The sequence below is a fragment of the Camarhynchus parvulus genome, chromosome 5 (assembly GCF_901933205.1).
Source record: "Camarhynchus parvulus chromosome 5, STF_HiC, whole genome shotgun sequence".
Classification (NCBI taxonomy): Eukaryota; Metazoa; Chordata; class Aves; order Passeriformes; family Thraupidae; genus Camarhynchus; species Camarhynchus parvulus.
Genome location: NC_044575.1, coordinates 16,365,755 through 16,380,126, shown reverse-complemented (window position 1 = coordinate 16,380,126; position 14,372 = coordinate 16,365,755). Strand labels below are relative to the sequence as shown.

The following is a 14,372-nucleotide window of genomic DNA, read 5'->3' as shown; positions in this document are numbered from 1 at the left end:
GAGTGATTTAGTCTGCAGTAGTAATATCCAGTGCTTGTGTTATACAAAGCCCTCTCCTCATGCTGGGTTGTAAGAATTCTGTCCTGGATGATCTGCTGCATTGAATTTCTTCTGCTTATGCTTCTCTTGTATAGTAGGACAATTTGTGTCCGGGCTTAATTTTAATAGCATGGCAGTATCATGTTGTTGAAAACTCTGTTGGATTCTGCAGGTGTGTAATTAGTCTAGCTGCTAGCCAAATAAGAGTTTTTTTAATGTAGGGCTTTGTAATGGGGATAAACAATTTTTTTGTATATTAAAAAACAGTTGAATTGAAAGGTGTTAATGGGCAGTGTCGTAAACTGATCCAAAACTGAACATGGTTTTTTTTTGTGTTTGGTTTTTTTTTTTTTTCCTAGGGTGTGGTTACTGCAGCTACAAGTCTGATCACCACTTTGGCACAGAAGAACCCAGAAGAGTTTAAGACTTCAGTCTCCTTGGCAGTGTCTAGATTAAGCAGAGTGAGTCCAGTGATAACCCTGATAATACTTCACTGTTGATTAATTTACTCAGCTTTCTAGAGCAGGTTAGGTTCCTGTTCAGCTTTCTAGGGTCAGATTAGTTTACTGTACCTTGAAATGTGAAGATGATTCAGTGTCACTTCATGTGGGTGCTTCAGGTAACCTCTAAATGCTTATTGCTTACCAGGACAGAAAGCTGTATTGGCTTGCCCAAACTTTCTTGGTTTAATCCCTGCTGTGCTCCAAGTACTAATCTTCACTTTGTTGCTGTAATAGCAAAGAATAGTTGGATCAAAGACTGATTCTACAGACTCCACATAAACCCCTCAAAAATACAGATTGTAGCTTTAACTTTATCTAAGGTTCTTACAAGACTAATTGTCTTCCTATTCCTTCTTTTGAGCTGCTGCTAACTTAATAATCATAAGCATTGATACTCTGTAAATGATGTAGGTAGTTAAGCAGGAGCAGGGAGGAGTGGGGACAAATGTCTGTAAGTTAACATTTCTGTGCTGGAAAACTGATGTCACTGTTCTGTTTGATTTTGTTTTCCCCCTCCTTTTGGAAGGTGTGCAAGACTAGGGAGGCTGCTAGTTCATAAATGTGTTTTACACCCAGTTTTACACAGTCTTATACCCAGATTACTTGTTTGCTTTCTTTTCAAATATGAAGATTTTTTTTCTAATACTTAAGGGAGTGCTGATGGAAGTGAAAGGCTGTTCTGTAATGGAGCAGTAAGAATTAGGTACAATTATTTTGAGCAAAGCTAGTGCCAAACTCATGGTTACCCTAGAATAAAAGGGGTAAAATTAATCTATTAAGAGGGGCAATCTAATCTAATCCTTGCCACATTTCATTATGCATATAAACTTCTTCTGTGAATGCTATCTCTTTTTTGCTTTGCTGTATGGATGCTACTGAAGGTGTTAGTTGATCCTTCTGCTTTAGGTCTGTCTGTCATAGCATCTTGTACTTGAATTGCAGGCTCACGTGTCAGCAGCCAGCAGACTGCTCGCTGAATCTGTGAACTGCTAGAACAGAGAAAGTCTAACTTCTGGTTAAACATTTTGATGTTACAAGATGGTTGTCTTCATTCTTTACAAAAGCGAGTAGGCTTTCAGAAGAGACTGTCTAGACTTCTGTATCTACAAAACTGGATGTCCATTAGTAGCATTTACTGTGGTGTACTCATAGGATGACAGCTTGCACCTAATTAATCTACTGAACTAGACATTGCTAGTGACACAGTTTTTTAAGCTTCTGTCAGAGGTGACCTACAGTGTTCTTTGGGTCCTTTTGAAGCTTGTGAATCAACTTCAGCAGCTGACATGCTGGCTGTTTGTTTTACAGATTGTAACTTCTGCATCAACAGACCTTCAGGACTACACATATTACTTTGTTCCTGCTCCCTGGCTATCTGTGAAACTTCTGAGGCTGTTACAGTGCTATCCGCCTCCAGGTAATGCACACATCACAGCACTGGTCATCTCCCTTACGCAGTACACTGGCTCCAAAGAGCTACTGCACTGCAGTGTTACCATAGCTTGGAATGCAAGCACATTGTCTTAAGGTAAAGACACTGAAGTTTGTACTCCTGAGTGTTTCTAGTAGCTCTAAGGTACTTGGCCTTTTGAGTTATGTTGTGTTTAATTTTAACAAAATGTCTAACCAGTGTGCATTTTACAAATCATTGGCAGCTGCCATTTTAAATATTCATTAATACTATCAACTATATTAAAGCCTCCAAGTATATTGTAGTACAGATTGTTTGTCTTTTCTTCTCACCCAAATAGAACTGTGGCTTGGAGTTCTTTTCCCACGTGTATGTTGGGGAGTGTAAATGCTTTTAATGTCTCAGAATAATTTAGTTAATTTGGATTCAGCCAGGGGAAAACCTAAGGTAGGGATTAGGGTTTGGAGCAAAATGAAGTTGTCCAACGGCTCATTGTTCTCCAGAAGACCCTGCGGTACGTGGCCGTCTGACAGAATGCCTGGAAACCATCCTCAACAAAGCACAGGAGCCACCAAAGTCAAAGAAGGTTCAACACTCAAATGCAAAGAATGCTGTCCTGTTCGAGGCAATAAGCTTAATTATACATCATGACAGGTGAGCTGGGACAATACTGTTATCAGAGGGGCTTTTAAAGTGAAAAGATGGGGCTATGTCTTTAACAGTTAATCAGATTTTAATGTGGGAGGGAGTGAAGGGGAAAAGAACACAAAGTTGCTCGCTGGATTGGAACATAACCACAGCAATGTCACTGAACAGTGTTCATGAGCTGTGTAGCTTTGGGTTTTGCTGCTTCTTTATTTGATGTTTTGTATTGACCCCACTGCTCTAATCCAACAGAGATTATTTGCTCACAGTATCTGAATTTGCATTTCACTAGCAAAGCATTCTAGCAGACACTTTGAAGCATTTTAAGAAATCTCCACTGCAGAAATAGTATTCTGAATTGAGTGTTCTCAAACCTGTTGCTTTTAACCCTTTCACTTTCTCTCCTGTTCTGTGCAGTGAGCCAAACCTGCTAGTCCGTGCCTGTAACCAGCTAGGTCAGTTCTTGCAGCACCGAGAAACTAATTTGCGTTACCTAGCACTGGAAAGCATGTGCACGCTTGCCAGCTCTGAATTCTCACATGAGGCTGTGAAAACACACATAGAAACAGTTATCAATGCATTGAAGGTAAATATTGGAAGTGTGTGGTCTGGTTGTAAGTGTTGTCTTCTCCCCTGCCTCAGTGCCCTCTCCCCCACTGCCCCAAGCTCCTTGTCCCCAGTTAAGTTAATAATACTTAGGAATCAAATGAATTATTCTTTGATGTCTACCTCAGTTTACCTCAATCCAGCAAAATCTTGCTGTGCTGGTAATTACAGTGGTCAGCTTTTGTTGATTTTGCACTTTGCTGGTAAATCTGATACTTGAAGCTGTGTCCCCTGTAACACTGGTATCTGCCCAAGTGTAGGCTGAAGATGAATAATTGTTTAAAAATGTGGAATTTCAAAATTGAGAATGATGAGAAAACAGTTTTATTGTTGTGTTGCTGTATTAGCTCATGGGGAATGGTAGAGCAGATCAGCTTGCATTACAGAATTGTAAAGACCAGAAGCCAGAAAGACATAATCCCAGGCCATGTTTATGTGACAAAGCAGAAGTCAAAAGAGTAAGACTGATTTGCATGTAAATGTACTTGCATACTTGGATGTTGAAATGCTTTGTTTTCTTCCAAGTTTGTGCTGTAGCACATACACATTTGTCTAAGTTCAAAATATGTATTTGTTCTAGCTGGACTTCAGTTGTTACAAGGCATGCCTGACACTAAACCTGCAGGTAGCTAAATGCTCATTGGCCTTGTAACAATTTAACAATTTCAGCCAGTTATTGGTGCATTTGTGGCCACTGGTACCAGTTACTCAGTGCATAGTATACTACAAATTCACCCACCCTACTCTGCGTAATACTGAAGTGTTCTGTACAAACTCGTCCATTCTTTCAGCACCTGCATAGATTTGAATAAGTGCACTACAGAAACAAAACCTGATGATTTGAATTTTTGTGATAGTCTTTAAAAGCAGGAAGCTAAGTCTCCACTGAGCTTTTCCTAGGTGACTGAAAATGAGAAATAGTATAAGAAACAGCTTATATAAAGGGTATATCTGAGTTCATTCTGCATCTGAAAAATTACGCAAATTCATTTGTTTTAAATTTCACCGTGTATTATACTAGGTTTCGTCTCTTAAGTTGTGTGTACTTTCCAAGCAAAGATGAAATCATCTTGACCTTTGTGTCTTTTTGCAGACTGAAAGAGATGTGAGTGTACGACAAAGAGCTGTAGATCTCCTGTATGCAATGTGTGACCGAAGCAATGCCCAGCAGATTGTGGCTGAAATGCTCAATTATCTGGAGACTGCTGATTATTCCATTAGAGAAGAAATTGTAAGCTGTTGGTGTTTTCCTTAAATATTTGTTTTGTAGCTGGATTTGGTACCATAAATATAATTTATTGATTAGGATGCTGCATGGTCTGTGATAGAGATTGCTTTTCATTGGGGCTTAAAAAAAAAACCCTAGAGAAAACTACTAAAACAAACAAAAAACTCCTAACTTTGTAGTGTAATAGCAAAGAATTTAGGTTCAACTAATCCAGGGGGCAGGGGGGAAACCTTGGAAACTTAAGAATTTTAAAAGCTGATCTTGGCCTCAGGACAGTGTATATAGAAAGCAAAATGAATTTTATATGTGAGCCACTAACACATTCTCTACATCTGAGGGTTAGGTCCTACTCTAGTCAATTGTTCACTAGCTTCAAACATTAGTGGTGAATGCTTATTTGTAGGTAGAACTTTGTATGCCCTGAGAATGTTCAGTCTAAGGGTTCCCAAAACCAATACCTTCTAATCAGCTAAGAGGCCTGATATTTATCCTCTTCCTACTAGTAGAATAAAAGTTGAAATACTCAACTTCAACCTTTTTAGGATGGTAAACAAAACTTGTACTTAGAGTAGTTATTTAGCTTAGGTGCTGAAGTCCCTTGCTTGGAGAAGTGAATGTGTAGTACACTGTTGATTTACCTCTTGTGCTGTCTGGTTGCTGTTGGCAATGTCCCCTGACTTGGCATATAGTGAGAATTTCATTCTGTTCCCTCATATTGACCTGTTCTTTTAAGAGTAGCAAATGCAACTGATAATAAACTTTTTGGAGTCTCCCCTGAAGCTGATTGTTTGCTTCAGGATGCAGAAATCTGAGTATGACCTGAAAAAGTCAGCTGTGCTTTGGTGACTCTATTTGCCTCTGCTATCTTGAGTTTTCTTTTGCCTTTTTTTGAGAGGTTTCCAATTTCCTATTTGATCCTGTCTCAGTGGTAGTTTAGACGGTGTTTTTCTAGCAAACAAAAAAATGTTCTATAAATTGCTCTTGATCACTTAGGTACACAATTGGAAAGTTACAAAGATACAACATACTTGAATGCATTATGGGGAAAGCAATATGTGCTTGGCAAGTGCTGTATTCTGGCACAGCATTTCAATGTTCTCCTTTCACCTTAGCTGTGGGAACAAGTGAACAAGCTCATCCATCTGAAACTGAGGCTTCTGGGCCAGTGTGGGGCATCACCAGGTGTATACAGCTCGTAGTAAAAGCTAGTCAACTTTCTGTGATCTGTTTTGTGTGCTCAGGTTCTGAAGGTTGCAATTCTAGCTGAGAAGTATGCAGTGGATTACACCTGGTATGTGGATACAATCCTGAATCTCATTCGCATTGCTGGTGACTATGTCAGTGAAGAAGTGTGGTACCGAGTTATTCAGATTGTCATCAACAGGGATGATGTGCAAGGATATGCAGCAAAGACTGTGTTTGAGGTAAGAGTAACTGTTTTCAATTCCCTTTCAAAATGAGCTAAGAATTAAGGAAGCACCACGTGACATAACAGGGGAAACTTAAGGAGCTCTATCTGTTATCAAAAGTCCACAGTACTGCTAGATGGGCCTAAGAATGCTCTTAATCAAGTAATACTCACATTAGAGTCTTCTGTGAAATCATACCACCCATGATGGTTTTCTCATAAGCACTCTGTAGTGCCTAGATCCACAGTCTGCTCTTGGAGGAAAGTAGATGAGAAACAGGGAATGGAAGTGACAGAAAAGATGGTTCTTTTTGTACATTGCATATCAATAATTATTAATGTGTTACAGGCCCTTCAAGCTCCAGCATGCCACGAGAATCTTGTAAAAGTAGGTGGCTACATCTTGGGAGAATTTGGAAATCTGATAGCAGGTGATCCAAGATCAAGGTAAAATACCTTCTAAAATACTGAATTGAAGTAGTAATGGTTTTTGTAAAGAATTTAATTCCTAGCATTCCTAAAGGCTAGTTAACAACTCATTCAGCTCTTGTTAATAATGCAATAATGAGGATTATCATATCTACAAAAACTGAAGAAATTTCTTTTTCCTTCTTTCAAGTCCCCTCATCCAGTTCAACTTGCTACATTCCAAGTTTCATCTGTGTAGTGTTCCTACCCGAGCTCTGCTTCTGTCTACCTACATCAAGTTTGTGAACCTGTTTCCAGAAATCAAAACTACAATTCAAGATGTGCTGCGCAGTGACAGTCAGCTAAAGAATGCAGATGTTGAGCTGCAGCAGAGAGCTGTTGAGTATTTGAGGCTCAGTACTATTGCTAGTACTGATATACTGGTAGGTATAAAGGTTTATTTTCTTTATTATGCAGTACTCTGTCAGGAAGTTAAACTCAACTAAACCTTACCTGATTGCTCAGAAATCTCAGCATTACAATATGGATGCTGACTCTTTTAGTCTTCTTAATTCTGCTGTAGTCATCTTTAATTTAGAGCTAAATTCCAAGTTGTTATTGCTGTAGTGGGACATATGACCATTAAGACATGTTAATCTGGAGCAGAGAAGCCAGGGAAAGCTGGCACAATAGAGGCTCCTAGAGAATTTAGATACCAAAAGGCTGGGGCTTTCTTTTGAGGACTTACCTGGTGGTGGGCAGGAAAAGTGTAATTTTTTATCTCTAGAATTTCAGTGATTTAACCTGGTGCTCTCAGGTCTGAGCAGGGCGTTGCACATTTGGTTTTGACATCTAATAAATGCTTAGGTCTGGGTAGAAACTTGAGTATTCTCTGTGGTTTAGGCCTAGGTCTGCTTGATTTAAGGACCCTTAGGTCTGCTGTGATCTAATTATTTAAATTTTCTTTTTTAAAATTTAATAGCACTGTTTCAGAGAAGTGATACGCTCCTGTTTTCTTAACCAAGTGCTCTGGAAGGACTTCAGAAAGTTTTAAAGCATTTTTTCTTTCAAAAAAGCAATCAATCCCTCACTACAGTAAACTGCATAATAATTTTCTGTGTGGGTAACTACTTCTGCTTTTGCTTTATGCAATCTATAAGGGTGTGTCTCTTCAAAGACTCAGAAGCTTGTTTGGCTTTTTCTCTGAAGTTTAACTAATACTTTTTTATTCTATGGTAAGGCTACAGTGTTGGAAGAAATGCCTCCCTTTCCAGAGAGGGAATCTTCCATTTTGGCTAAACTGAAGAAGAAGAAAGGCCCAGGCACAGTTACTGACCTGGAAGAGATCAAAAAGGAGAGGAGCTCTGATATGAATGGAAGTGCTGAACCTGCCTCTGTCAATGCCAGTGTTGTTGTGAGTTTAAAAGCTGTTATTTCACTAATTTAGATGGTGTGCAAGTGAGAAAAGGCTGGTTTTATAAAGTGGCTTTTTGGGGATTTAAAACCTCCCACCTGAAACTTAAGGCTGTGGGTGTTTGCTGTAAAGCAGGGGACATACAGCTGCTTTCCCCTTGCTGCATGGTTGGATGCAGTTTTCCTTTGGAAATCTTACGTAAGTGGGGACGAACTGTCTGCAGTCTATAAAACTCCCTTTTACGTTGTTATTTGAAAAATGTTGCTGTTACTTTAGAGATGTGAAGGTCCTTGTTGATGAAATTGCACTGAGGGTGGGTTTATAAAATCATATTTAAAAGGCGTTAACTTGAATTTCAGAATATCACCTGTTTTTTCTGCTTTGTCTAACATGTTGTTTTGCATCTTGTTTCGGGCTATTGTTTTTAATAGAAGTGGACAACACTTAGCTTCATCAGGATGTCCTTAATATAAAGTTGTTACTTTTTATTTGACAGTACTATTTGAGTTCTGTTGTGCTTGACAAGTCCACATGATTTTTTTCTTCTGAGCTGAAACTTCTCATTTTATTGTCAGTTAAAGCTGGTAGGATCAATTTTTCCCATAATGTAATATTTCTTTCTGGTTTTAATGCCTAGAATAACCTGTAATTAGATTTAACATGCCATTGAAGATTATCTAGAGAAGGAAATACTGTAGCATGCTCCCTGCCCAGTTTGTTATAGCATAATAATTTACTACTTAGTCACTGCAGTGTATAAGAGTAGCTACTCCAAGTGCAACAGTTTTGACTGGAAGAAATCTCTTTCCAGCAGAAAAGTTGCAAAATTTTCTTTGAATGCCAAATTGAAGTGACTGGCAGTTAATACTGCATTGTGCTTTACGAGCTTCACTTTATGGGTTGTGGCCATGTAACAAACTGCACAGTGTTACCTTCACCAGTGGCTTTGTCTCGTTTGGATTGCAAAAATGTTAAGAAATTTGAGGTCCATACTTTGTTTTTAGTTGGTCTTAATGATTGGCTGCTTAAAGTCTTTTGGCAGTATGGAGTAAATGATAACTTGGAGTTGGCTTACAAAAACAAGATTTCAGATTCATCCAAATGCATCTCATGACTCATCCTCAGATTATCTCGCATAGTGGAAGCTGCTAATGTCTAATACATGGCCATTTTGATTAACACTCTGTGCTTTGTACTTGCATGCGACTTGGGCAGATATATGCAGCCTCTGTTGCATGATTCTGTGTCCTGGCTGCTTGATTTGTTCTATTTGAGGACAAAACACTTCAAACATCTTGTCTCTTCCTCTAGTGTTTGCAGCTTGAACTGGCTACAGGCTCTGCTATTTTTGCTGGTTGGGTTTGCATTCTTTCTAAGATTTGCTAGGCTTCAAAAACCCAGGATTAAACTGATAGTCAATTTTAAAGATGCTGTGATGACCTGTGATTTAGCTTTGTGTAAAAGCCACTTGCTTTCTTGATGGATTCTTCACGAAAGAAAAGCAACATGGGAATTTTATTCCCTACAATACTTACTTTCCCTTGAAACTAATGGGAAAAGAGAAGGGGGGAAAAACTGTCATCTTTGTCATTTTTCTTCTGCAGAACCAGATTTTAGACAGATGAATTTTGGTTTTGCTTTTATTTAATGGTTAGATGGACATAACTCTCTTCAAAGGAAAAAAAGAAAACCACACCTGTAAATGACCTTAAGTTGAAATTCAGCGTGGCAGCTGCTGCATTTGTGAACCCTTTTACATCCATTCAAACCTTGATTTGGGGTGGGGAGAGGCACTGTGCCATAGCTTATTTGTCTATGCAAACGAGACAGCTTTGTTGTAGTTTTGTTGCAGTGTAACACCGGAGTGTCTTGTCTTCCTTAGTCTACTCCTTCTCCATCGGCGGATCTGCTGGGTCTGGGTGCTGCCCCTGTCACCAATTCAGCTCCCCCACCTTCCTCTAGTGGTAGCCTGCTCGTGGATGTATTTTCAGATTCAGCTTCTGCAGTTGCACCTCTTGCTCCTGGTTCTGATGACAACTTTGCGAGGTAATTAAGTCACCCTGAAAGGAATTTGAAGGAGAATTTGTCTGTTGAAACAAGATTGAAGGAAAAACACACATAACTTTTGGTTTTGTTCCAGCATATTAAGTGCATTCCTGGGTGGTAGTTTTGCAGCAAGAGAGGTGTTCTTGGACACTGCTGGATGTGCTGTCTTTATTGAATATCTCTTCTAATGGAAAAACTGAGCCTGTAGTACTCAACCTGAGGATATTTGCCACACAGTAGTGTCTGGTTTTCATGTTGGTTTTGCTGCTTTGTTGAATTAAGCTGCTTGTGCATCTCCATACATCTTGAAGTGGGGGTTATCTGTCCTGATATGAATACATTTATTCTTATTTTCTTTTAATAAAGTATTCTTGTCTCTCCACTTACGGCAAGCTGCTGCTGAAACAGTGAGATGGATTGTATCCAGGATACTGCTTCCCAGATTTTAATGCTACACTTCAGTTGTTCTACTGTCTGACAAAGGGGTGTGAAAAGGGGGATAAAGAACAAGTCGTTTTCTTTTTTTTTTTTTTTAAGGGGATTTGATACTACAATTACATTAGTAAGTGCAGTGTAGCTACAATGTGTTATTAACCCATTATTATTAAAAGTCCGTGTGGCTACTCTCAAATGTTATTTGGCTAAATTTTTGGGAATGAACGGCATAAAATCACAGAATGTCTTTAAGATCAGTTGTCTTTCTGGATAAGAATATATTACTGTTTTCAAGGACCAAATTTTGAATGTTGGCACAACAAATTTTCAGTGCATCTTAATATAAAAGACAATTAGGGGAACTGATCTGCCTGGATCATTGGCACTTTCATCAAAATTTTATATTGGGCAATGCATTGTTGCAGGTTTGCAGTGATTAATACTTGATCCTGTGCTTCTGCTGGAAGGTCAGTAGTGATACTTGATCATACAACACAAAACCAGGGCTTTAGGAAGCTACACAAGCTTGTTCATGCTTTTTTTTTAAGAGGGTACAAAGAGGAACCAATGCTAGTAGTTTCCTAAGCAAATGTTACATAAAAAGAGTTTTCTCTCTCTGCAGAAGAAAGTATAGCAATGCCCAACTCCTTGATCTTTCTGTAGATTATTAAATGCTTCTCTAATGATACTGAGAAGTTGCTTTTTACAGTTTCCTGCCTTTTCTTAGTGCTGTTGTCACTTTTGTTTCTAATCTGTTGCTTGGGTAAGTCATTCTCTGTGTGCCTGTGTACTCTTGCCTATGCTTAATACTTGTGTGTTTTTAGGTACTGATTGTGCACCTGTAATTAGAAGGGTGTCTAAGGTTGATGAGGCCTCTGCTTTTAAGCACACCTTTGTAGTAGTCAATATGCAGCTTACCTTTTTGATTTTCAACTTAAAACACTTTTGCTGACACAGTTAAACACCTGAAAGGACTTGGTTCTGTAAGAGGTTTACATTTACTGAACACCTTCAGCTGTCTTCGTGAAGGATTGCTGTTTTCTAACAGTCAGGGTGGGATGGGGGAGAGAAGTGGGGGAAAACATTGCCTAATGCCTAAAACCTTTCTAGGGTACTGAGCTAGGGCAGCTAATCAATTTCTCGTGCATTAAGCTCAGCAGTGCCATTTTTGAGGAAGGAGGTAAAAGAAGTAACTAAGCTCTAAGCTGTCTTTACTAACTCCTGCTGTCTCTGTCGCTACTGCCTTTCTTCCTTTGTGCTGCCTGAACTAGCCCTGACCTGGCTTCATCTGAGGTAGTTTCTGAGGAACCAGCTGATACTGTGCATGATGCTGATGAGCTTTTTCACAAGTAAGCAATACTAAAACCTTGCAAGGCTGGGCAATTTCCAGAATATAGTTATAAAGCAAAACTATATTGTTCATTAACTTAATACCAGCAAGACTAGAGAAACATGTACTGTCAGACTTGTGACTAGAACACCTCTGTGGATGCTGTGGATTTTGTGACAGGCTCATGAATACACAGGTTAGAGTCTTCTTTACAAGTCAGTGCTATCACACACTGCTCTAAAATGAGGCAATGCCAGTTGTATGTTAAGTTTTTGCAACTATTTGGAAATAAATAAAAAACAGAGTACCAGTCAAAAGTACTAATATTTGGGAATGTGTTTTAAGTGCCTTGGATGCCAAAGGCAGATGTTTGCTGACCACTTTTAAGTGAAGGATGATAGAAAGGACTGAGATCACTGGAGAATGGGCTTCCTCTCTCAAAATGGAAAATGTACATCTCTAGTTGGCTTAGGTGATACAGAAATGATAAAACAAGGAGGGTTTTTTTCTTTCAGGTTTAAACAGTCAAAGCTTCAAACTTTTCAATTCTGCACAAACCTAATGAGTTTCAGAAGTTCTCCAGACTAAAAAGAAAAATCCTGTTGCCTGGTCCTTTATTAGACAGTGTGTGTGCATATAGCATATTGTGGTTTCCTTCATAGTTTCTCAGACAGCCTATCAAATAAAAATGTCAGTTCTTTTAGTGTCCTACAAGTGGTGGTTCTGGATGTAAAATTGTCTTTTCTAACTGCAGTTTTCTGCAAAGGCCTCTCTCACAGATTGATGCATTCTAGGTTAACCGCAATCTTCATCCTCTGTGTAAACCCTGATTTTTGTGGTTCTAAATATTGTTTAATGTGGCTCAATTTAAAACATGTTTTCCCTCTCTTCCCCTAGGTTTGTGTGTAAAAATAATGGAGTCTTATTTGAAAATCAGTTGCTACAAATTGGCTTGAAATCTGAATTTCGACAGAACCTGGGTAAGATCTGTAGTGCTGTGGTTGGCTGTCTGCATTATCAATCACAATGCTAGCATGATATTCCAGACAGGACTCACTTTTCAGCTACTGAAGAGGGAAATAGCATTATAGGCCTAAGCTGTTTTACAGCTCCCACTGTTGTGCATCCCTGGCTTTTGTGTGGGCTCTTGCTTCCTTGAATTTTTTTTATTGTTTTGGTAGCTGATATGAAATAGGGGTGTTAAGCTCCAGCATTCCAGCTCATGCTGCCTGTTTGTATGGCTGGTGCAGCCAGGTTTATAAAGCACCATTCTTCTCAAAATTTATATCTTGCAGTATGGCTTATTGTTATGATATGAAACACAATACATTTCAGATGAGATTGAATGCACAGGATACTGGAACCATCTAGGAAGGAGATAGAATTTGAACACAGGCTAGCAATAGAATTTCTTGCTTCTCCCTTTCTGTAAAACTCTTGGTGACATAGTAGCATGTTAACAAAATTCTCCAACAATTGAAAGACTTCACTGATGATTTAACTGCCTTTGTGACAGCTACTGTAGGAGAAATCTAATGGCTTGGTTAAATTGCTGCATTTTGAAATGTGAATGTGTTGGTGAGATAAACCATGTAAACTGTATTTTGTTCTTAAAAGTGGTTTTAAAGAAAGGTAGAAAGACAATTTGTTAGGGAATTGAAGCATGAGTAGTTCAATGCAATTACATGACCTGAAAACTCTGATGTCTCGTTCTTCTCTTTCCAGGGCGTATGTTCATATTCTATGGTAATAAGACATCAACACAGTTCTTGAATTTTACTCCAACAGTAATCTGCTCAGATGACCTTCAGTCAAATATCCTTAAATGTAGTAGCAGTTGTCTGTTCTTATTAGATTTTTGTGGTTTATTGCTGCACAATATAATAAATCTGTTGGATCAAGGCATGGTGTCCTTGAACGTGAAGAAATGAGAAACTTGCTGATAGCTCTCTGAAGTTCTCATAGGAAGATCAAGTCTTGAGCAGGGATGGAAGATTCTTTCCTTAAAGCCCTGGATATAGACACAAATTTTACTTTTGATAGAACAAGAAGTTAAGCTGAATAACTATGTACTGGAACTGTAGCTTTCGCCACTGACATGAAGCAACAGAGGTAGAAATGTGTCCTTCGAGTACTGCATTAGCAGATAACCTAAAACTTGACATGGAGATGGAATACATGTATGCCAAGGTGATGGTACTTAATTCATGGCTGGTCCCTCATGCTTGGTGTTGCAAATTTAGGATTTCTGGGAGATTAAGTAATCAGGCTTGTTTGACTCAAGGCATCTCTGCCATGTTCAACATAGTGCTGTGGCTTTTATTGTGAAGTCTCTGTGCCTTCACACCTTTTTAAGGGCATCTTTCTTTAAGAATATCCAATTAACTGAGAATTTTCAGAGTTATTGCTTGTATATGTGTCAGTATGAAAAACCCCACAAACTCTTTTCCTGTACAAAAAAACCTGAGCTTTAAATGTTTAGTAGCACACAGAGAATAGGTGGAAACATGATGTTAATTTCTCATAGAGTTTCTTGGAAGATTTGCATTTTTTATATTATCAGTTCATTGATCTGTTTCCTTAACAACTTTTCTACGCCTGAATCTTCAGACAAAACCTGTTGACCCCACAGTGGATGGAGGTGCACAGGTTCAGCAGGTTGTGAACATCGAATGTGTGTCAGACTTCATGGAAGCTCCGATCCTGAACATTCAGTTCAGGTAAAACAAAGGATTCAAATGTTAGTGAATTAATTGGATGAAAGATGTTAAATTTGGCATGGCCCTGTGACCAAAATGCAAAATATGGACACAAAAAGCTCTCTTGGGTAGACAACTTGAAAATTTGATCTAATTAAGCTTTAAGGTGCTAGGGAGAATCCACTTGGAACAATGTGGTT

General features: G+C 38.8%; 1 protein-coding gene across 4 annotated transcripts in view; it reads left to right on the top strand.

Annotated features, from left to right (window-relative positions):
• AP2A2 (adaptor related protein complex 2 subunit alpha 2) overlaps window positions 1-14,372 on the top strand; it is a 44,728-nt gene that overhangs the window by 24,609 nt on the left and 5,747 nt on the right. The window contains exons 6-19 of one of the 4 annotated variants that reach the window (XM_030948587.1): window positions 399-500; window positions 1,851-1,959; window positions 2,460-2,607; window positions 3,016-3,184; window positions 4,298-4,435; window positions 5,674-5,856; window positions 6,190-6,287; window positions 6,460-6,691; window positions 7,489-7,662; window positions 9,545-9,708; window positions 11,415-11,492; window positions 12,371-12,453; window positions 13,199-13,288; window positions 14,070-14,193. In XM_030948587.1, coding sequence (XP_030804447.1) covers window positions 399-500; window positions 1,851-1,959; window positions 2,460-2,607; window positions 3,016-3,184; window positions 4,298-4,435; window positions 5,674-5,856; window positions 6,190-6,287; window positions 6,460-6,691; window positions 7,489-7,662; window positions 9,545-9,708; window positions 11,415-11,492; window positions 12,371-12,453; window positions 13,199-13,288; window positions 14,070-14,193 — 1,892 coding nt within the window. Of the gene's footprint in view, window positions 1-398; window positions 501-1,850; window positions 1,960-2,456; window positions 2,608-3,015; window positions 3,185-4,297; window positions 4,436-5,673; window positions 5,857-6,189; window positions 6,288-6,459; window positions 6,692-7,488; window positions 7,663-9,544; window positions 9,709-11,414; window positions 11,493-12,370; window positions 12,454-13,198; window positions 13,289-14,069; window positions 14,194-14,372 lie in introns of all 4 variants that reach the window. The other 3 variants (XM_030948586.1, XM_030948589.1, XM_030948588.1) reach the window with 3 other exon arrangements.